Source organism: Mustela putorius, unplaced genomic scaffold (assembly GCF_011764305.1).
Source record: "Mustela putorius furo isolate JIRA1106 unplaced genomic scaffold, ASM1176430v1.1 tig00003863_pilon_pilon_pilon, whole genome shotgun sequence".
Classification (NCBI taxonomy): Eukaryota; Metazoa; Chordata; class Mammalia; order Carnivora; family Mustelidae; genus Mustela; species Mustela putorius.
Genome location: NW_025422015.1, coordinates 5,085,576 through 5,109,142, shown reverse-complemented (window position 1 = coordinate 5,109,142; position 23,567 = coordinate 5,085,576). Strand labels below are relative to the sequence as shown.

Below are 23,567 nucleotides of genomic sequence, written 5' to 3'. Positions count from 1 at the left end.
AACAAAGTCTAGGAGCTTCAAAGTTAATGTGACTGTCATTGGGCAGCCATCTCAGACCTAAAAATGAAACCATGTTTTCTGTTAATGGAGCCACAGTGAGGGAAAAAACTTCCTGGGTAATTTTATGAAATGCGAACATATCCCAGTAGTAAAGGCTTAGCAAGAAGTAGAGTGTCTTCAAATGCAAATTTTTCTGACACTTCATAGCTATAAAAATAATTACCATACCTTGGTAACTTTAACTTAAAGGTTTCATTTAGTATACAACCAACTGTAATGCAAAAGGCACATACTCTGATAAACACTATTTCCATTTTAGGACTTGCCAAGGGTAGACTTTTTTCTCTCCTCTTACTCCACACATTGTGATGTCATAAGCAATTAGATGAAATTATTTATGTGAAATGAAAGGGTAAAAGTGTAAAGCAGTACTGTGCATATCAGATGCAACTAGCATCCCCACTATGAATCTGAGAGAAGCCTTGGTAAGTGACTGTTCTTCGAAATTATCAAACTGTCCTGTTGTGTAAACAGTCTTATTTAATAAATGTTTTGCAGCCAAAAGTGTTTCGCTTTACATATCAATGGAAAAAGTACATTTAGAATTGAAAAGCTTAAAGGAAAACTTTGAAAGTATTGGCATGTCTTTAAGTTTCTTAATACTCTGTGTCTAGTGCAGTATTGGGTAGCTGGTAAACACTGTGGAATTGAATCGGGAAAAGTCACCTTAAGGCATAGGAAAACTTTTGAGAAGCAAATTGGCAAATATGAATCATATACCATAAAACTGTTTATGCTTCTTTGTCCCAATAATTTTACTTTAGTGAACTTATGAGAAGAATCTTAAATACTAAGAGAGGCTATAGCTAAGGATATTAATTGCAATGGTATTCATAATAACAGTATAATTAGGAAAAACTTTCTCTTTTGTTCAGTATTATGTAAAGCAAATCATGACATATCAACTGAAAGGAACATTATACAGCCAAAAAATGATACTTGTCAAAACTAGGTTGCAATTTAGAACATTCATCTAATATAACAGAAGTATAAAAACCCTGACATAAAATTGTGCTGTAGAACTGCAATCATGTAAAAATTAAGTAACTGTACATAGAAGGAAGACTGAGAAAACATATGAAGGTGCTACGTAGACTGTATTTGAGTGGAAGTGCAGCTTTTTTCAAACCTTTTTTGATTTTTTAAGTAATCTATAATTTTTAAAAAAGAAACTTTTGAATTTGTGCTCTCAGTTGTTATGCTTAACAGCTAGTTATATTAAATTGAACTCTTCTCACTCCCCAAACCATTTTTTATGTAAATATACTCACGATGGTTAATTAGACACAAACGGAAAACCAGTCTAGCTCTAGTACATAAATTCTAATTAATGTAGACCTCAGTAATTGGAGATTAACAGAAGTTTGCAGATCTCAGATTCTTGTAGAATAAAAAGTCCCTGATGAGTAAAATATTAGGATGTTTTATTACACAGTTAATCCTACTTTGTTTTGTAGAAATTGGCATATAATAAATTATGCTTTTTGGTGAGCTTATTTAACTTTCTGTAAGTGATTATGCTATTTGTAATTGTAATGTTTGATATACAATGTACAAAAATAGCAAAAACAGTTAAATAATTTAACACAATTATTTAAACAACAACAAAAACAAACCCAAAGCTGAATTACCTAGTCAAGTATATAAAATAGACAGTATGCTTGCTCAGCAGATTAAGCTCAAAATACATGGGAATCCATGCTCTGTTTCTAGTTAAAATGTTTTCATAAATGTAAACATTTATATATAATTGACATTGAAAGGAAAGGTAAGTAAACTTTTGTTTCGCCCACCATCACTTATATGTTGAAAAACATAAAAGGAATTTTTATATAATCTTTTCTAGAAAATTAATGCAACCTCTAAATGCAACCACTAAAAAGTTAATAACTGATGGGATCAGTTATTTTGGTTCTTAAAATGCAACAAATCTTTGTTTTATTTACTCTGGACATTTTCAATCTAATACTTCAATTAAAATGTTAATTTTCTGAGGCTGTGTCATCCTTATGTAAGAACCAAACATTGATTTCAAATGTCTTAAAAAGCCTGAATATGTTATAATGACAGGGTTTACTGTTAAAAAAAAAAAAACAAAACAAAAAGAAAGTGATGCTTTCTTCAACAGGTTTTAAAAACCTACATTATTTTTCTTCAATATGACTGTTTAGTTGCTTGCTTTAATTTTAAATTTATTTGAAGATTTTTCATAAGAACATTCACTGCCTCATTCTTTTATGGATATAACTTTTGAGTTTGTCACCATCATGAATTCTGAAGACAAAGCTCATTAGCTATTTTTTAAGGAAAATCAACTCATGATTTAACTGTGAAAAAGTAAGAAATACATTTTTTTGTCTGATCATAGCTTAAAACACTAGTTTCAAAAAAATATTAGTTTCAATTTGAAAATTTTATTTGTCAATTTTAAGAGATAAATGGAATGGTTTCATGGATCTACTATTGTAATTGATATTAGTAATATGAATTTGTATTCAATGTCTTATAAAAGCAAAAATGGTTTATTTATCTCTATTTTGTTAACACAAATTGCACTTAAAATTATACAGCAAATAAATATTCAATTGAGTGAAAATCATTTCTGACAATCATTCAATCAATTAAGCAATATAATTCAGGGCCTACTATATCCCTCTGAGGCACTGTGTTGACTTTCTTCTTTTTGAATGCTCACTTCTGCAAATATATTTTATAGATAAGCAAAATTTAAAAATAAATATTTAAATAACTTACCTTTGGTTCCTTGAACTTGGAGAAGAATCCAAAGAAGAAAAATAGCCCTTCTAGTTTCCAGATACATTCTGGCTTTTGTGCATTGGTAATTCTGGTAACAATCACAGAACAGTCCCAAATCTCATAAAAAAATAAATAAATAAAATGACAGAAATAGGAAAAATAATTAAATATTGGTGCTAACTGAGTGAGAATAACCTTCTTGGTTTACCTTTATAAGGGTGCTAATTTATGAAGAACAGGAAGCAGTGTCTGTTTCTGGAATAATCTGCTTATCTTCCCCTCAGGAGTAATCTCTGCTTAAGGGCCAGCTGGAGGAACCTTTATCTCATTAACCTTCTGGAGAAGCATCTGTCAGCCTAGCTCCAGGACCCTGAATGCCATTATAAACAAGTGTCCACAGGCAGAAGAAATGCTTTTTTCTTAGTTATTCACCTGTTACAGTGACACATAGAGCCAGGGGGAAGTCCTGCCAAATGCAGAAGAAGGCTGACAGTTTAGGGTCAAATGTTTTCCAAAATGACATACTCAAGGAATACCCATTGAAAGAGCTTAACTGCTATCCCTGAAGTGTATGTAGTTTTTCACTATATTGGTCTCCTGAGACAGCAATGTTGTTTCCATTCTCAGAAATGCACTGCTTTGTAAATAGCTTTCTTTCTGGCATTACATGCAGATCACTTTTTTGGTTCAAGTTTGATTTTAATTTCTTAAAATCTGTTTTTCACAGATAGTGTTTAAGAAGTTAGTTTGTAAAAAGTAATGGTGCTATTCCTCCATTCAAGGGAAACCAATTTTAAGTTTCTAAGCTGACTCTAGTATTTTCCTTTGTACTTCTAACCTAGTATGCTGCTTCTATTACTATTTTTTTTGTTTTCACTTTCAGGCATTATCAAATAATAGATCATTCCCCACTCTCCCTAAACACGTAATCATCCTTCTACACACCTCAGCATTATTGTACTTTCCATTTATTGAATTTTCAAGTTATATTTCTGTGACAGTATACATGTTACATACAGCTGAGCCATGGTGTATTCTGTAATTACTAACATGTACCGAGCTCTTACATTGTGGTAGACCACTGCTCTTAGACATTTCCATAGTTTATCCATATATTCCTTAATACAATGTTATGAGGGGTATATTATTATTAGGATCTGTTTTATATTTGAGGAAGCTAAGGTGTACCTGGCAGAGCCAGTATATGAACCCAGAGTCTGGTTTCAGAACATATACTTTAATTGTTGTCCCCATGATGCTTTTTGCAATTGTCTCACACTTTTCCCCTTAGATTTTTAAATACAAAACAATAAATTATCCCCAATTGTTATCCCAGATGTGTAAATTTCCTCTTCTTATGGTTAAACACTTCAAACAGCATGTCTTTCCCAGGACCTGCTCCTACTAACCCCCACCAGTCTTTACTGTTTCTTTCCTTGCTCACAGTAGTCATCTGGGATCCTCCTTCACAGTCAGGTTGGGAATGGCTTTTACCTCTCTTGTGTTGGGTCCTGAGTTCTCTGGATTCTCTGCTGCCTTCTTTCTTAACCTAATCTCTTGTTTTAGGCCAGCATATGCTCCAGTTTATTACTGAAAGTTCACAGTATTAGAGATCTTACATGTTTAAAAGTGGCCTCCATCTGTATTCATCCTTGATTGATAGTTTGGTCAGTGCTATAGATTTAATGTCTGCGTCCTAGAATTCATATGTTGAAAACCAGCCCCCCAGTGTGATGGTATGTAAAGGTGGGGCATTTGGGAGGTGATTGGGTCATGTGGGGGAAGCCCTCAGGAATAGGATTAGCTCCCTTATAATAGAGGTACCACAGAGTTCCTTTGCTCCTTGCATCCTGTGAAGCACAGTGACAAGACCAGGCTATGAACCAGGAGGCAGGCTTTCATCAGACACTGAATATGCCTGCATCGGGATCTTGGACTTCCAACCTCCATAACTAAGGGATTTCTGTCTTTTATAAGCTACTCAAGTCTTTGGCATTCTGTTATAGCAGCCCAAATGGACTAAAGATGACTGAAAATAGAATTCTAGGCTGGAAATAACATTCACTTAGAATACTGAGGACATTAATCCATTGTCTTTTAGCTTCTTGTGCTACTAAAATGTGAAGTCCTTTTTGTTCTTGGTTCTTCATATAGGATGTTTCTAGAAGATCTAGGAGATCTGTCTCTCTGAGAAGAATGTTCTGAGAGAGACAGAGAGAGACAGGGTGAAGGAGTGGGAGAGAGTGCTTCTTTACTGCCAGTTTAAGATTTTTCCTTCTAATCTGCTACCATTCCATGCATGTTTTAGAATGTTGCTTAAACCTACATGTTCAGCCCAATAAAATCATTACAAAGTGAACACTCTAGGAATATCTAGGTAAAGATATAGAATATTAATAGCACCCTAGAAGGATCTATGTCCCCCACTCACAAACACAAAACTTTCTTCTCCATTAAACATAGTCATTATTCTGATTTTACGGTAATCACTTACAAGCTTTTCTTTATACTTTTAACTACCTATCTGCATATCTGAAGGCAACTTTGCATATCTTACCACTATTTATGGAAAAGATTATTTCCTCTACTGTTCTGAAGTTCCACCTTTGTCATAAATCAATAATACATGTCTGTGAGTTCTCTTTCCTATTTGTTTATTCTTGTGTCACACTATCTTAATTATTGTACCTTTTTGTTATATGTCTTCACATCTGCAGAACAAGTTTTCCCATTTCATTTCTCTTCAAAATTGTCTTGTTTACCTTTGGTGTTTTGAATTTTTATATGCATTTCAGGGTCATATTGTCAAGTTCCACAAAAGAGTTTACTAGATTGTGTAAATAGGTGATGGGGGTTAAGGAGTGCACCTGTTGTGATGAGCACTGGCTGTTGTATGGAAGTGCTGAATCACTATATTGCACAGCTGAAGATATTGTTACACTGTACATTAACGAATTTAAATAAAAATTTGAAAAAAATTATATTGGACAACAGATCGATTTGGGGAAATTGGCATCTTTACCTTACTCAATTTTCTAATTCATGAACATGATTTATCTATTTATTTATTTAGGTTTAATTTTGTCTTATATATATTTCATTTGATTTTTTCTAAGTATTTGATATTCTTATTGTATTGTAAGAAGTATTAAATTTTATTTTCTAATTGGCTACTGCCAAGATATAAAAACACACTTTTTGTATATTGATCCTCTGTGCATTGATCTTGAGAAATAAATGTATTAATTATAATAATTTATGAATTTATTCTTTGCAATTTCCTACGAATACTATTGTCACCTATGAATAATAAGTCTTTTCTTCTTTTCTTACTCATCCTTATACATTTTTTTTCTTCTCCTTGATTTTCTGCACTGATTAGGACCTCTAATAAAATGATGAATAAAATGGTGGTAGGTAATCTTTTTTCTGGTTCCAAAAGGAAAACTTCTATTTTATCATTAAGAAAGATGTTTGTAATAGGCAAGTGTTAAGAAAACCTATTATGGAATAAGGAATTTTCTTCTTCCTAGATTTTTTTTAAATAAAATAGTGGATGGCTACTGAATATTATTACTTGATTTGTATATATTTTGAAATTATCATAGATTTTTACCCTTTATCTCTTAATAGGATAAAGTACATTGATTTTTCTAATGCTAAACTAACCTCACTTTCCTAGAATAAGACTATGTTGGTTAAAATGTTAATATTCTGTATATATTGCTGGATTCAGTTTGCTAACTTTTTTAATCCCTTAAACATCTATGTTCATGAGTAAAATTGCCTACAATATTGCTATCTTATAATATACTAGTAGATAATTCTCATAAAAGGAGTTAAAGAGTGTTAATTCTTTCTCTAGTCTATGAATAGTTTTATGTCAAATTAGTAATGTCTTACATTTTACTAGTAAAGCTTATAATTTTCTTTGTGATAAGATTTTAAATTTTGGATTCATTTTATTTTATTTATTTGAGAGAGATAGGGAGAGAGAGAGCACAAGCAGGGGGTAGGGTCTGAGAGAGAAGCAGACTCCCTGCTGAGCTGGAATCCAGATGTGGGACTCCATCCCAGGACCCTGGGAACATGAACCGAGCCAAAGGCAGATGCTTAACTGGCTGAGCTATCTTCATTTTATTTTATTTTTTTAACTCATTTTACTTTTTTTTTTTTAACTCCTAGCTTTATGGAGACACAATCACATAGAGCATCATGTAAGTTTAAGGTATATAATGTGATGATTATATTATATGTATAATATTATATGTATAACATTGAGACGTGATTACCATAATAAGGTTAATTAACACATCTATCACTTCACTCATTACCATTTTGTGTGTGTGGCGGGGGGGTGGTAAAAAGATTTCAAGATTTACTTTCTTAATAACTTTCATGTATGTACTGCAGTATTGTTAACTTTGTCATGCTGTACATTATACCCCTAGAACTTACTCCTCTTGTAACTGGAAATTTTTACCCTTTGATTGCCAATTTCTCACCACCTTCTGCTTTCCCCACCAGGCTCTCTCTACTCTTTTTCTATGAGTTTCATTTTTTAGATTCCACATAAAAGTGAGATAATACAGTTTATTTTCTTCTGTCTTATTTCACTTAGCATTATGTCCTCATGGTCCATCCATGTTGTCACAAATGTCAGGATTTCCTTATATTTTATGGTTGAATAATACTCTATTGTATGGGTATATACAGTGTATGTCTATCACATGTTATCACATTGTGAATACTGTGGTAATGAACATGGAGGTGCAGATATCCCTTAACATAGTGATTTCGTTTCCTTCAGATATATGCCCAGAAGTGGAATTAATGGTTCATATGGTAGTCCTATTTTTATTGTTTTGAGGAATCTCCATACTGTTTTCCATAATGGCTGTTCCAATTTACAATCCCACCAAGAGTGCACAAAGGTTCTCTTTTCTCAATTTCCTCACCAGTATTTGTTATTTCTTGTCTTTTTGAGGATAGCGATTCCAACAGACATGAAGTGATATCTCCTGGTGATCAAATTTGCATTTTGATTTGATTTCATGATTAGTGATATTAAGCACATTTTCATTTACCTGTTGGCATTTGTATATCTTCTTTGGAAAAATATCTACTTAAGTCTTTTTCCCATTTTTAAATTGGATTGTTTATTTTTTTGTTTTTGAGTTGTATAAGTTCTTTATATATTTTGCATATTAATTCCTTACTTTCTCCTATTCTGTAGGCTGACTTTTCATTTTTGTTGATCATTTACTTTGTTGTGCAAAAGCATTTTAGTTTGATATAATCCCACTTTTCAATTTTTTATTTTCTTATTTGTGTTTTAGGTATCATATCTAAAAATTAGTGCCAATACTCAGGTCAGGGAGCTTTTTTCCCTGCTTTCTTTTGTAGTTTTATAATTTCAGGTCTTACCTGTAAGTCTTTAATCTATTTCAAGTTAACTTTTATAACTGGTATAAAGATCTGGTTTCATTCTTTTGCATGTGAATATCCAATTTTTCCAGCACCATTTATTGAAGAGATTATCTTTTCTCTATTAAATATTCTTGTCTCCTTGTTAAATATTAGTTGACTGCGAATGTATGGGTTTATGGGCTTTCAATTCTGTTCTATTGACCTATGTGTCTGTTTTTATGCAGTACCATAGTTTTGATCACTGATGCTTTATAATATAGCTAAAAATCAGGAAGTGTGATGCTTCACTCTTTGTTCTTTCTTAGGACTGCTTTGGCTATTTGGGGTCTTTTGTGGTTCTGTATAAGTTTTGGGATTGTTTCTTCTACTTCTGTAAAAACTACCATTGGAATCTTTATTTTTTTTTTAAGATTTTTTTTACTTATTTGACAGAGAGAGAGAGAGAGAGAGATTGAGAGAGGGAACACAAGCAGGGGTAATGGGAGAGGGAGAAGCAGGCTTCCACTGAACAGGGAACCCAATGCAGGGCTCCATCCTAGACCCTGGGATCATGACCTGAGCCCAAGGCAGATGCTTAACAACTAAGCCACCCAGGCACCCCTACCTTTGGAATCTTGATAGTAATTGCATTGAATCTATAGATGGACAATATCAGTTTTCCAATCCGTGAGTATGGGATACTTTTTCATTTATTTGTGTCATCTTTGATTTCTTTCCTCAACATTTTGTACTTTTCAATGAAGAGATCTTTCAACCCCTTGGTTAAATTTTGCCTTATTATTTTACTGTTTTTTATACTATTGTAAATCAGATTGTTTTGAAACATTGTTTTTTCAGATAATTAGTTGCTAGTGCATAGAAATTTTACTGTTTTGTTCTACATTAATTTTGTATCTTGCAACTTTACTGAATTTGTTGCATAGATCTAACAAGTTTTTGAGGGAGTTCTCAAAATTTTTATACGTATTAATTCATGTTATCTGCTAATGGAAACAATTTTAGTTCTTCCTTTCCGTTTCTGATGTCTTTTATTTATTTCTTTTTTGCTTGATTACTCTAGCTAGGACTTGAATAAGAGTGGTGATGGTGGGCTCCCTTGTCTTATCCCTGATTTTAGAGGAAATCTTTTAATATTTCACCATTGAATAGGATATTAGTTATGGACCTATCATATATGGCCTTTATTATGTTGAGGTACATTCCTTCTATACCTAATTTAATATCATTTAACAAATGTTGAATTTTATCAAATGCTTTTTCTGTGTCTATTGATGCAATCATGATTTTTTTTTTAATTCTGTTAATGTGATATATCACATTTATTAATTTGCCTAGGTTGAACCATCCCTGTATCTCAGGGATAAATCTCACTTGATCATGGTGAATGATCCTTTTAATGTGCTCCTGAATTTGATTTGCTAGTGTTTTATTGAGAACTTTTGCATCTATATTAATCAGAGATATTGGCCTTTAGTTTTCTTTTCTCATAGTGTCCTTTTCTGTCTGTGGTATCAGGAAAATGCTGGCTCCTAAATTGAGTTTGGGAGTGTTTCATTTCCTATTTTTGGAAGAGTTTGAGGCGGATTGGTGTTTTTAAGCGTTTCGTAAAATTCATTAGTGAACCCATCTTGTCCTGGGCTTTTTTTTTTTTTTTTTGGTTGAAAGATTTTGATTACTGATTCAGTCTCCTTACTAGTGTCTGTTGAAATTTTCTATTTCTTCCTGATTCAGTCTTGGTATGTTGCCTGTTTCTATGAATTCATCTATTTCTTCTAGGTTGTTTGTTGGCATATAGTTACGTATAGTAGCATTTTATGATCATTTGTATTTCTGTGGTACCAGTTGTGATTTTTTTATTTATAATTTTGTTGAATTGGATTCTTTTTTCCCCTTGGTTAGTCAAATTTGGTTTGTCAGTTTTATTTTTTCAAAGAACCAACTCTTAATGTCATTGATCTTTTCTATTGTTTTTCTAATCTCTATTTGTGCTCTAATCTTTATTATTTTCTTCCATCTGCTAACTTTTGGTTTAGTTTGTTCTTTTTCTAGTTCCTTGAGAGATAGAGTTTAGTTGAGACCTTTCTTCTTCTTAAGGTAGACATTTATTGCTATGACCTTTCCTTTTAGAACTGCTTTTGCTGCATCTCATTGTTTTGATGTGTTATATTTCATTTTTGTTTATTTCTAGATACTTTTAATTTCCTTTTTAATTTATTCTTTGGTCCATTGGTTGTTTAGGAAAGTGTTGTTTAATTTCTACACAATTGTGAATTCCTAGTTTTCTTATTCCTATTGATTTCTAGTTTCATACCATTGTGTTCAGTGAAGATAGTATGATTTCTATCTTTGATTTCCTAAGACTTGTTTATGGCCTAACATATAGTCTATGTTATGATTGCCCTGTGTGCTTCAGAAGAATGTGTATTCTAGTTTTGTAAGATAAAGTGTTCTATATCTGTCTGTTAGATCCATTTGGTATAAAGTGTTGTTCAAATCCACTGTTCCTTATTTATTCTCTGTCTGTATAATCTATCTAGTATTGAGAGTGGGGTGTTAAAATCCCCAGCTATTATTGTATTTGTTTTTATTTTACCTTCTAGTTTTGCTTTCTATATTTATGTTTATATTTAGTTTTTTCTATATTTATATTCTATATGCATAAATGTTCATAATTGTTATATATTCTTGAAGGATTGGCCCCTTTATGATTATATAATGACCTTCTTTGTCTCTTTTTACTGTTTTTAGTCTAACGTCTACTTTTCTCAATAGAAGTAAAGCTATTCTTCCTTTTCTTTTTTGTTATCATTTACTTGAAATATATTCTTCCATCCCTTCATTCTCAGTCTGTGTGTCTTCTTTTTTTTAAAAAAGATTTTATTTATTTTTGACAGACAGAGATCACAAGTGGGCAGAGAGGCAAGCAGAAGGGGGGAGGGGGAAGCAGTCCCCCTGCTGAGAAGAGAGCCCAATGCGGGGCTACATCCCAGGATCCTGGGATCATGACCTGAGCTGAAGGCAGAGCTTTAACCCACTGAGTCACCCAGGTGCCCCTATGTGTGTCTTTAAACATAAAATGAGTCTCTTAGAGGAAGCCTATCATTGGATTTTTAAAAATCCAGTCAGTCATTCTATGTCTTTTGACCAGAGAATTTTGTGTTTTTGCTATTGAGTTGTAATAATTCCTTATACATTTTGGATATTAATTCCTTATCAGAAAGATGGCTTGGATATAGTTTCTCCCATTCCATAAGTTTCTTTTTCATTTTGTTGATCATTTCTTTTGCTGGGCAGAAACATTTTAGTTTATTTCCACTTGTTTATTTTTGTTGACTGTGCTCAGACCAATATCTAAAAAATATCATTGCAAAGACCAATGCCAAGGAGCTTTTCCCCTCTGTTTTCTTCTAAGAGTTTTATGGATTTAGGTCTTTTTGTTTTGTTGTGTTTGTTTTTTAGAGAGAGGGGGAGAGAGGGAGAAAGAGGGAGAGAATGAGGCAGGGAGGGGACAGAGAGAGAAGGAGAAGGAGAATTTTATGTAGGCTTCATGCCCAACATGGAGTTGGATGCAGGGCTTGATCTCATAACCCTGAGATCATGACCTGCGCCAAAATCAAGAGTTGGATGCTTAACTGACTTAAGCCACCTAGACACCCCTTTATGGTTTTAGGTTTTACATTTTAGTTCTGGTCAAGTGGGACCAAAAGCTAACCTCTGATTGTTCAGGGTTATTTGTTGGGCTCCTTGTCTAACCAAAGCTTGGGGCTGGGTTTAGTATTCAGGTGATCCGTAAGTTGGGGTTCCTTGCTGGACAATGCTATAGGCTGGGATTCAAGACTACCTAGGGTCACTGTTCAGGCTCCCTGGTAATGTGTGTCTAGAAGTCTATGCTCAGCCATTGCACAGGGATTCTGGTTTGGTTCATTGCTTGGGAGGGGCTGTAGAATGGACTCTAGCTGTTTGGGTTCTCCGTACATGTTTTTTGATCAGACGGGATTGGCAGCTAGACACAGCAATTGGGCAGGGCTGTGAATATGCTTCCCTGCATGGATGGGACCATAGAGCATGCTCCAGGACTAGTCCAGCCTATTCGCTGGAGACTCAAATTATGCAGAACTGCTAAGAGTTACCTGGCCAGATGGCGCTATGAGCTTGGCTATGCAGATGGTCAGGTCCACTGACTAAGATCTCCGTTTCTGCTCAGGTACAGCTGCAAGCAGGAATGTGGCCCTCTTGATCCAGATATGAGTGCTGGTTGCACCTATCCCCTTCTCCATCTCTTTTTGATACCCAGTGGTTGAATTGAGCCCATTTTCCCAGTGATTCCTGTGAGGTGAGATCTGTATCGGCCTCTTGGGAAGAATCCTATAATGCTGTGGTTGCTAGATGCCCACGTTGGGCTCTCTTTTGTCAGTAGAAAAACCATAAGCCCTCTCAGTGCAGCACTGTATCATTCTGGGGAAGTAGCAATGTAGTCAAGGAGAAACCACTTCCCTTAATCCTTCTAATGAGGTTCTTCTCTCTTCTAATGAGGTCCAAGGGGATGCTTCAGTCTTACTCCTGGGTTCTGAAATTATCAGAATGGTATCTTGTCTATGGATAGTTCCTAGCTGGTCTTCTTGTGAGGGTTGCTGAAGTTGGCAATGATCTATGTCTCCATCTTGATGATGTAACCTCCCTGGATTCTATTTCTTAATAATTATCTGCTTATTTAAAGTTTTTCTTTTGTAAGTTGCACTCATTTATTTATAACTTACCTAATTATTTTTCTATATGGATTTGTTGGGATATAATTAACTCCAGTCACTCCAAAAAGTATCTCATACACATGAGCAGGTTATTCACCATTTCATCCTACATATATCATTATTGTTTCTAAAGTTAGTATTCCTTTGGATTTACAAAATATTTATTATTTTCATTCTTTTAAGTCCTTCCTTCATCTCAAAACAATTTTACCTTTTGCTCAAAAAACTCATTTGAATGTTTCTTTTGTTGTAATTATGCTCCTAATGATTTATCTTAATTTTTGTTTGCTAAAATGGCTTTATGTCACTTTCATTATTGAAAGATATTTTTCCTACCTACAAAATTTTAAGTTGTTTGTTTTCTTTTAGCACTTTGAAGACAACAGTCCAATGTGTTCTTGTTTCCACTGTTTCTACTGAAATCAGGTTATCAGTCCAATTGTTGCTCATTTGGAAGTAATGCAACATATATTCTCTGGCTACTTTATAAAGCATTTCATTTTGTCTTTATTTTCTGTAATTTCATGATGATGTGTCAGTCTGTGCATGTTATGCAATTTATATCCTCCTGGATTTGTTTAACTTGTGAATCTGTGGATTGAATCTATGGCTTTGTTTTGAAAAAGTCTTGCCTTTATTTCTTCAAATATTGCATCACCCTAGTTTCTTTCCCTTTTATTTTGTGATTCCAGTTTCTAAGATTTAGGTCATCTCATTCAATTCTGTGTATCACATATAATCATGTTCTCCCAACCTTTTCCATCCTTTTTGTTTCATCATATTAACTTACTTTTTATTTCACTATTTTCCCATTATCTGAATCTAATTTGTTGTTCTTAATTTCAGTTACTCTATTTTTTTCAGTTCTGAGATTTCTATTTTGTTCTTTTTCAATTCTTCACCTCTTTTTTTTAATAGTTTATACTTCTGTACTAAAATTTTTAATATTGTCTTTTATCCTACTGAATATAGTAAGACTAGTCTGATAACTCCAAATTCTGCAGATTTCAGGATTGCCCTTCTATTGTCTTGTTTTTTTTTCCTGTTTTCTTTTTTATGTTGTGTTATATTCTTGTCTAAGTGGTAATTTTTTTCTAACTGTATGTCACATACTATATTTTAAGGGTTGTCTTACAGTAAGAAAAACAGTCAGGTATTGGTGGAAAAATATATGCAAAAATCAATGGAAAAGAATAAGAAAGTAGGCCCACATACAGTCAATTGTTTTTTGAGGAAGATGCAAAGGCAATTTTGTGGAGAAAGGATTGTCTTTTAAAAAATGGTGCCATAAGCAAAAAAACCAAGCCAAACCATATAAACAAAAAAATCTCCAAATCCCCAGAAAACAAACAAACCAAAAATGGAGCTAGACACAGACATTGCACCTTACCCAGAAATTAATTAAAAATGCATCTTACATATTAGTGTAAAATGCATGTCAATCTTCTAGAAGAAAATATAGGGGCAAATCTATAATGACCTCTTTCTTTCAGAGAGAGTGTGAGTGGAGGGGAGAGGCAAAAGGCCAAGGAAAGAGAGAATCTTAAGTAGGCTCTACACTGGGGTGAAACCCATCTTGTGGTTTGATCTTATAATGCTGAGATCATGATGTGAGCCAAAATCAAAAGTGGAATGCTTAACCACCTGAGCTACCCAGGCACCCCTGACCTTAGTCTTGATAATAAGATTTTAGATACAACACAATAGAGAATGTGAGAATGAGACAAAAAAAACAAAAAACAAAAAACAATACATTGGATTTTATTACAATGAAAAACTTCTGTTCTGGTAAAGACACTGTAAACAAAATTAAAAGATAAGCCACAACTAGAAGAATATATTTGCATAATACATTGCTGATAAAGGACTTGTATCCTGAATATATAAAGAAAACTTGAAGCTCAAAAATAAGGAGACCTAACAATTCAATTAAAAATGATCCAAAGATCTGAACAACACTTAACCAAAGAAGAGATACAGATGGCAAATAAGCATATGAAAACATGTTCAACATCATTTGTCATTAGGAAAATGCAAACTGAAACAACAATGTGGTATCACTATGTACCAATTAGAATGACTAAAAAACAAAATAAAAAACAAAGCAAAACCCTGACGCTACTGCTTGTTGGTAAGACTGCAGAGCAACAAGAACTCTCGTTCATCACTGGTGGTAGTGCACTTCCATAGGGGCACTTTGGAAAATGGTTTGGCAGCATTCTACAAAGCTAAACATATTCATACTATACAATCCATCAATCAAACTCCTATGTATTTACCCAATTGATTTGAAAATGTATATTCCCTATAAAAACCCGCATTTGAATGTTTATAGCAGTTTTTTTTTAGTAATTTTGAAAACCTAGAGCAACCAAGATGTTCTTTAGTAGGTGAATTTATAAAGAAACTGTGGAATACTATTAGCAATAAAAGGGTATGAGCTATCAAACCATCCAGAAACATGGATGAATTTTGAATTCATATTGCTAGGTAAAAGAAGTCAGTCTGAAAAGTCTTCATACTGTATCATTGCATTTATATGACACTCCCCAAAAGAAAAAAAGGTGTCCTCTGTCTTAGGGAGTGCATACGTGCTTTGAATACATGAAGCATAGGAGGTTAGGTCAGTGAAACTATTTTGTATAATATTGTAATGCATACCATGACACATAAAACCTATCAAACTTTACAGCAGAAGAGTAAATCTTATGGCATATAAATTTAAGAAATCCTTCAGGTAGTCTCTATGCTACAGGGCACACTGTGACAAAAGAACCTACCTGCATTAAAAATGTATGAAACAATCTCACTGAAGGGGTTGGGAGGAAAAGCTGACCTAAATAATTTCAGAAATGAGTGGGGTCTGTAAGACTAGAGACAAAAGAACTGTATAGAAGTAGTGTACTCTAGTTGAAAAAAAAAACCGTCTTCTACAGGCATATCAGTTAACAATTCTGAAACAACTATAACATTGAGGAGTTAAGGAATTGAGGAGTTAAGTAAATAGATGATGGATGGTGGGAGTCAGATTTCTTACTCTTGGAGTGCAAGGTTACAGACAAGCAAGGGGAAGAAGAGGCAGGAATCATCCATATGGCAAAGGAGTAGAGTTGGAGACATCAGTATAAACTACTGTTTAACATAGAGATGGATATATATATCTGTGTGTAAGTATATATATTCTGGTTAGTATGCACATATTTCCTTTCTCCATCAGCTGTGAGGGCCTAGAAGCAATGGCACTCCCATAGCAAAGAATACATTTAACACCCAGATCTTGATGTATAAGTCATTCTTTAGTAAAATAAACCAGGACTCCTTGGAGAAATGGCTTATTGTAAAACTGGGGCAGGACATATACAAGATGAACCCAGAATGTCTTGTAGTGCTAGAAAGTAAGGAAGTGCTCAAACCAACCAACCAAACACCCCCCCATCCCCCGACATACAACCCCCATAAAGCCCCATATAACAACAGCTTCACAATGATGGTGGTATATCAAAGGGACACAGGAGTCACCTGAAAGGGCTTCCAATGGCCAAATTTGGAGCAATTTTAGGAATAAAATGAAGTAGCACTGCATTATTACACAAAGTGTAAAATAAATATCCATGAGTCTATACTGATACAAATAAATTATTGAAAAAATAAATAAGTGGGAGAGAATAGATAAATGTTCCAGGCAGAAGAACTCCTAATAATTTAAGCAACAATTTATGCCCCCAAGCAGGTAGAGCATAATTCCCATTTTTAAGGTATGACCTGCATGCAATGACATTCTCCTATAATTTTTAATTTTTTATAAACATATAATGTATTATTAGCCCCAGGGGTACAGGTCTGTGAATCGCCAGGTTTACACACTGCACAGCACTTACCATAGCACATACCTTCCCCAATGTCCATAACCCCACCACCCACTCCCTAGCGCCCCCCATCCCTCAGTAGTTTGTTTTGTGAGATTAAGAGTCTCTTATGGTTTGTCTCCCTCCCAATCCCCACTTCCTCATATCAGGGAGATCATATGATAGTTATCTTTCTCTGATTGACTTATTTCGCTAAGCATAATATCCTCTAGTTCCATCCATGTTGCAGTGACATTCTTCTAAAGAGTACAATGTAGAAAGGGGGGAGAAAGATTAACTTTACACTAAAGAATCCTGACAAACATAACTTCAGTCAAGGTCCATATCAACAGTGAAGTCATGTTGATAGTATGCTTCCTTCATACAGTATGATGAAAATGGCACTTTTCTCTCTCGTCTTCCTCCAAAAAAACCCATAGCCCAGTCTAATCATTAGAAAAACATCACACAAATCTCAATTGAGGGTCATTCTACAAAATACCTGATTGGTATGCTTCAAAACTATCAAGATCATCATAAACAAGGAAAATCTGAGAAACTATCACTACCAAGAGGAGCTTATGGAGAGAGACATGATGACTAAAGGCAATGTAGTGTCCTGGATGGACTCTTGGAACAGAAAAAGGATGTTAGGTTATAAGGGGGGAAAAACAACTATGAAAATCTGAGTAAAGTATCAGCTTTGGTTGATGATGATATGTCAATATTGCTTCATCAAATGCAACACAATAATGTAAAATGTTAATATGAGGGAAGATATGTGTGGGGTATATGGGAACTCTCTACTATCCTCACGGTTTTTTTCTTTTCTTCTTAAAGTGTTTATTTATATGATAGAGATCAAAAGTAGGCAGAGAGGCAGGCAGAGAGAGACAGGGAAGCAAGGTCCCTGCTGAGCAGAGAGCCCAATGCAGGGCTTGATCCCAGGACCCTGGAACCATGAACTGAGCCAAAGGCAGAAGCTTTAACCCACTGAGCCACCCAGGTGCCCCCTCACAGTTTTTCTATAAGTCTAAATCTATTCCAAAATAAAAAAGTTTATTAAAAATATAAAAAATAAGTTTATAAAAAGAGTCGGAAGTCTAGGATATCTCTAAGTAGGATTTTTTTCCTTGCTTCTTTCATCCACTAGGGATTACTAGCAATCCAAGGTCAGTTCAGTAAAATTTCTGGGTTGGAGATTTTCTAAACTATACAGATGATTCAGAGTTGGGCTCTACACCTGTGGCAGAGGCATGGTTCCCTTTGTGTTTGCCTTTGTTCCTAGGATGCAGCCCTTTGGGTTACCAGGGCTTTACTTGCTCCTAGACTCCAACTTTTTTTCATTTCTTATGAAGAGATTTTCAAAAGCACTTCAGCCTCTGCCTTTCTTACAGATCAAATGCTCTGGGGGGCAAAAGTGGCCCCCAGAGTTAAGCTCACCTGTCTTGATGCTGACCTTTTGTAAATCTTCATTTTGGTAATGCTTCATTATTTTGTTAGCTCTTTATTCCCTTTGATTAGATGATTTTATACTTTATCCAGCTTTTCTAAATTTCCTCAGCAGGAGGATTGGTTCAAAAGATCTAATGGATTTATCTGCTGTAGGAATTCTAAAATTTTATTACTCTTGTCTTCTTTCTCTTTCTGTTGACTGTTGTGGCTTCATACTTCAAAAAAAATCCTTTAATATTTTCTGGGGGTATCTGGAGGTAGCATAGGGTAATGGGTTTTCAGCTTTCTTCTTTCACTACAGATTATTTTGGTGATAACTAAAGAAAATTAGAATCATCAAATTGGTGTAGAGTCTTACTAGAACAGTGTATCTGAAAATGGGAAATGAAGTAGGGAAAAGAGGACTTTTAAATAACCACATCTAGGAAAAATTATATGGGGACTTAGATACATACTTAAATATAAATACACATATAAATATTTTTAATATATATTCATATGGGCTGGAAAGCTGGTAGGTGCTAATAAAGTTCTTTCTGTTTGCTGTATATCCCTGTTATGTGTATGTTTCTTTTTAAAATTTTTTTACTAATTATTTTTATTAACATATAATGTATTATTTGCCCCAGGGGTACAGGTCTGTGAATCATCAGGATTACACACTTCATAGCACTCACCATTCCACATACCCCCCCAATGTCCATCACCCAGACACCCTCTCCTGACCCTCCTCCCTCCATGAGTATGTTTCTAACCCTGTTGTGAAACATCAGTGTTCTTTCTCTAAGAAAGCAATGATTTTAAGTTATGAAGACAATTTCCACTTAATAGCCTCCTTAATAAAACATGTTACTTAAAGGAAAATGTGGTGTAGTCCACTTCATGTTATTAAAAACATTCTATGTCATACATATGATTATAGAGATACTGAATTTATATTATGATGATAAATGTTTTAAAGTTTCTCTTCACAGCAGTACCTTATTAATTTTCCCCATTTTTAATTAAAAATCTGGATAACTAATGTTGATAACTGCCACTTAGGAAGCTAATAAAAATGATAAACACTCATTATTCCTGCAACAATTCTTTCTGGGACCATCAGGCCTTTTTCTAAGTACTGTTGTATTTAATTATGGGTCATTGTTAATCAATCCAGAAGTGCTTCTTCAAGTTGGGTGACTGTCAACAATAATTATATATCCTTAAAGAGGTAAGCATTCTCCTTTATTTTATGGCAAAATTTCAGTTGTGCATTTAAAATGTACAAGATAAGGTATAAAGGGGAGTATGTCTTTGCAGATATATTCCTTCATCTGAAATCAGTAGAAATGAGAAATGGTTACCAAAATGAATCAGTTAATATCATAAAGAAACGATTCCATTTGTTAGTACTTTATATGCATAGATGGCATCTTCCCATCACTTCCTGGAAGTACTATTTTTATTTCTGTTTTACAGATGAGAAAATTGAGGCTCAGAGTTGGTAAGTATATTTCCCAGCTATGTACCTGGGAAAGGTGGACCAGGGTTTTCAACTTAGATATTTCTAATTCCAAAGCCTATGTTCTCTTTATTGCTATATTTTTTTTGTTTTGTTTTGTTTTTTTAAGCAGAAAAACAGATGCTAAGAAAGTAACTGGGGGCACCTGGGTGGCTCTGTGGATTAAAGCCTCTGCCTTCGGCTTGGGTCCTGACTCCAGGGTCCTGGGATCGAGCCCCACATCGGGCTCTCTGCTCCGTGGGGAGCCTGCTTCCTCCTCCTCTCTCTCTCTGCCTGCCTCTCTGACTAGTTGTGATCTCTATCTGTCAAATATATAGAATCTTAAAAAAAAAAAAAAGAGTCTCTTATGGCTTGTTTCCCCCTCTCCTTAAAAACAAACAAACAAACAATCAAACAAACAAACAAAAAACAAAGTAACTGATACTCTTCAGACAGATCAGCAACTAATGGGTCCTGGTCACCGGTCCAGTGTGAGTGAGTGTGTGTGAGTGTGTGTGTGTATGCACGCTGGGTGGAGTCTTCTCTATACCAGCAAGTATTCTTGGACACCAGCTGCTCAGAGCCCAGCAATTCAGTTCAATTCTGACACTATTTACCTGGATATAGCCTCAGGTCCCACAGGTTAAACCCTCAGTCCAACAAGACCACCCACCCCCCTCACAATTCACAAGCAACTGCAAGTCCAGGTTGTCACCTGAGCTTCTGACTGGCTATAGATTGAAAGTTCCAACAACCCCTCCTTGGCTTCAAAAAATTTGTTAGAGTGGCTCACAGAACTCACAGAAACATTTTGTTTTCTAGATTACCTGTTTATTATAAAACAATATAACCCAGGAACAGAGGGATGCAAGAGATCTATGGGGCAAAGTATGGAGATAGGGCAGAGAATTCTATGCCCACACCAGGTAAGCCACTGTCCCCAGATCTCCACGTGTTCACCAACCTGGAAGCTCTCCAAACCTTGTTTTTTGGGTTTGGACAACCAAATGGAGGCTTCATTATATGGGCACAACTGATTAAATCGTTGGTCATTAGTGATTGAACTTAATCTCTAGCCCATTTCCCCTTTCAGGAGGTCAAGGGGGGTAAGATTGAAAGTTCTGATCTTATAATGGCAAGGCTGATTCCCCCCACCCCCACCCTTAGGGGTGTGTGTGTGTGTGTGTGTGTGTGTGTGTGTCTCCCTAAGTGACCTCATTAACATAACAAAAACACTATTGTAGCTCTAACCACTTAAGAGATTCAAAAGTGTTTAAGGAGTTCCCTGTTGGAAACCAGGGACAAAGACCAAATAGTTATTTTCTTTTTAAATCACAATATCACAAGATTGAATAAAAAGAGAAGCCAATGATAACTTTAGGAAACAAACTGAGGGTTGCTGGAGGGAAGAGCAATGGGAGGGATGGGAGGGATGGGGTGGCTGGGTGATGGACATTGGGGAGGATATGTGCTACAGTGAATGCAGTGAATTGTGTAAGACTGATGAATTACAGACCTGTACCCGTGAAACAAATAATACACTATATGTTAATTAATAATAAAAAAGAGAAGTTAATGAAAATGCAAGCTCACATCAGAAGTTTGCTGTTTGCATTGATCTTTTCCTTAACATTGCACCTACTAATTTGGACATCATGGGTAAAGTGGCTACACAGGAATCTGGAAAGTTTCCATCTCTGAAATCTTTTCTGTGCTAGATGGACAGCTGTCTGCTTAGCATTCTAGGTTTCTTTTTGCTCACATTGTTGGTTTATCTCTTATGTTCAGATAAGAGTATAAGAGTTCTGAACTCTTAAGTTCAGAAAAGGGTATTCCTGAGGCATTTCCATCACCATCAAAATGTGTGACTCATCAGGAGTGGTTGAACAACTCCTAGAAGAAATGAATCCTAGGAGGGGTAGGTAGGCAGTGCTGTGTTAAATCCTTGATCTTGGGAGGAAGTTCCATTATCTCTGATAAAAACCCAGTGTCCTCCACCATACTTCTGAGTGTCTTAAATCAGTGTCTTTCTTGTTAATAGAAGATTTACACTGCTTAGCTCTGAGAGTTTCCCCTACATTACTACCCATATCTTAGGAAGAAGGGATATAACACACAAAAAGAAGTACAAGGGTAACACCAATTGGGATGTTATCTAAAGTGGGCTCCCATCTTTGGCATTTGCCCTCCAGATCATCTCAGTTTGGTGGGCAGCTAATGACCAAAGGATTAAATAAAAAAGACTGCCTCACCTTGGGCATAATGAGGGGAGAAGCAGCAGATGGAATCTGACAAAAACTGACTGCATAAGGGCAGGAATGGAGGGACATGATTATAGGGCCATGGGAATGAGAGTGTTAATGAGGATATGAATGATAGCAACCCAGGGACAGAGGTCCATCCACCTTCATTATTTTCTCAGAAACTTTCCTGATGAATCCTGATATGGGAGGACTTGAATGATCCCTTCCTCTTCTGCAGACAAAGCGGGCCAGACTCTTAGCACAGAGCTCTCTTCTCTTTCTCCTTCTTGCCCCCTCTGAATCCTTGGTAGTAAATACAGTAATGCAGAATAAACTGAACTATTCCCCCCCTTGGGAGAAATAATTATAACCTGGACACTATAAAAGCAAGTAATTTTTAAAAAATTTTATTTTAAAGATGTCAATCTGTGTGTATTTTAATATTTTTCATAATCTGTGCAGCTTCTATTCCAGTCAGAAAGTAATCAGTTATATATACAGTCTAAAAACAGTATAAAAGGTGAATTAAAAGACCCACAGTCTATCTGAGGTAGGGACAGATGGGCTGGTCCAGCACTGTATCTGGAAGCTTGGGAAGAGGACCAATGACAGGACCAAGCAGAGAAAGGCTCTCTGCACATAGGGTAGAAAGGAAACTGCCTGCCTGTCTAAGTCTGCTCACCTGTTCCACACACAAGACACACAAGGCAGAAAGAGACCCTGAGACTGTGGCCAGCCTGGCTTGGACTGGCCAAGAAGAAGTCAAGACACAGCCTGGAAGTCCAAACTTTCATAGTGCTATCCACAGCCCTGAGAAGAGCTGGCCCCTGGCACATGGCCAGCCCGGTCACAGTGCACTTGTGATGCAGCAGTCTACATGCTGATCATTTTGCTCACACTCCAGACCCTGAGGGACCTGTCACAGGACATGCTGGAGACAATGGTCTGGTCTGGCATTGAATGACTGTCAGGGCCTACATAGTGCCAATGCAGCCTATTAGGACCCACACCTGTTACTTAGACTTGATGTCTCATGTGTGAATGAGGTTCTGCTAGGTGCCACACTGTGGCCATTCATTATGTCAATATAGTAGATGCTGCTGGTGGTATCTGTAGGACGTCAGTGCAGCGGAGGGTTCAGATGTCCCAGATCTTGATTATCTGGTTAGGAGCCACTGTACATGTAGCTTTGACCAGGGCCTGCACACAATGGTTGAGGCCATGAACTCCTTCTTTAACTTCAGCTTGTTGGGTCGGAGGTTCCGGGAATGCAGGAGGAACAATAGAAATGACCACCGGGTCCGCTATCTTCCAGTCCCCCGCCCCCCTCCTGCATGCTTCCTTAACCCTAGACCCTCCCGCCAAAAGGGTGTATGTCCAGGTCATGTCTCCATAGGTAACCCCATACCTATGCAGGAAACGGGAGTATCAGGAGACCTCACCCCATACCTTCCGATCACCAAATATGGATGTGAGCCCATGCCCTGCCTTGGCCTCCCCCACTAACTCCCTCCCAGTGCGACTTCCCCCACTCCCCTTTCCGGAG

General features: G+C 35.8%; 1 protein-coding gene across 2 annotated transcripts in view; it reads right to left on the bottom strand.

Moving 5' to 3' along the window:
- Positions 1 to 2,881, bottom strand: part of IMPG1 (interphotoreceptor matrix proteoglycan 1) — a 124,855-nt gene extending 121,974 nt beyond the window's left edge. For both annotated transcript variants that reach the window (XM_004752793.3, XM_013056279.2), the window contains exon 1: positions 2,815 to 2,881. In XM_004752793.3, coding sequence (XP_004752850.1) covers positions 2,815 to 2,881 — 67 coding nt within the window. The remainder of the gene's footprint in view (positions 1 to 2,814) is intronic.
- Positions 2,882 to 23,567: the final 20,686 nt, after the last annotated feature.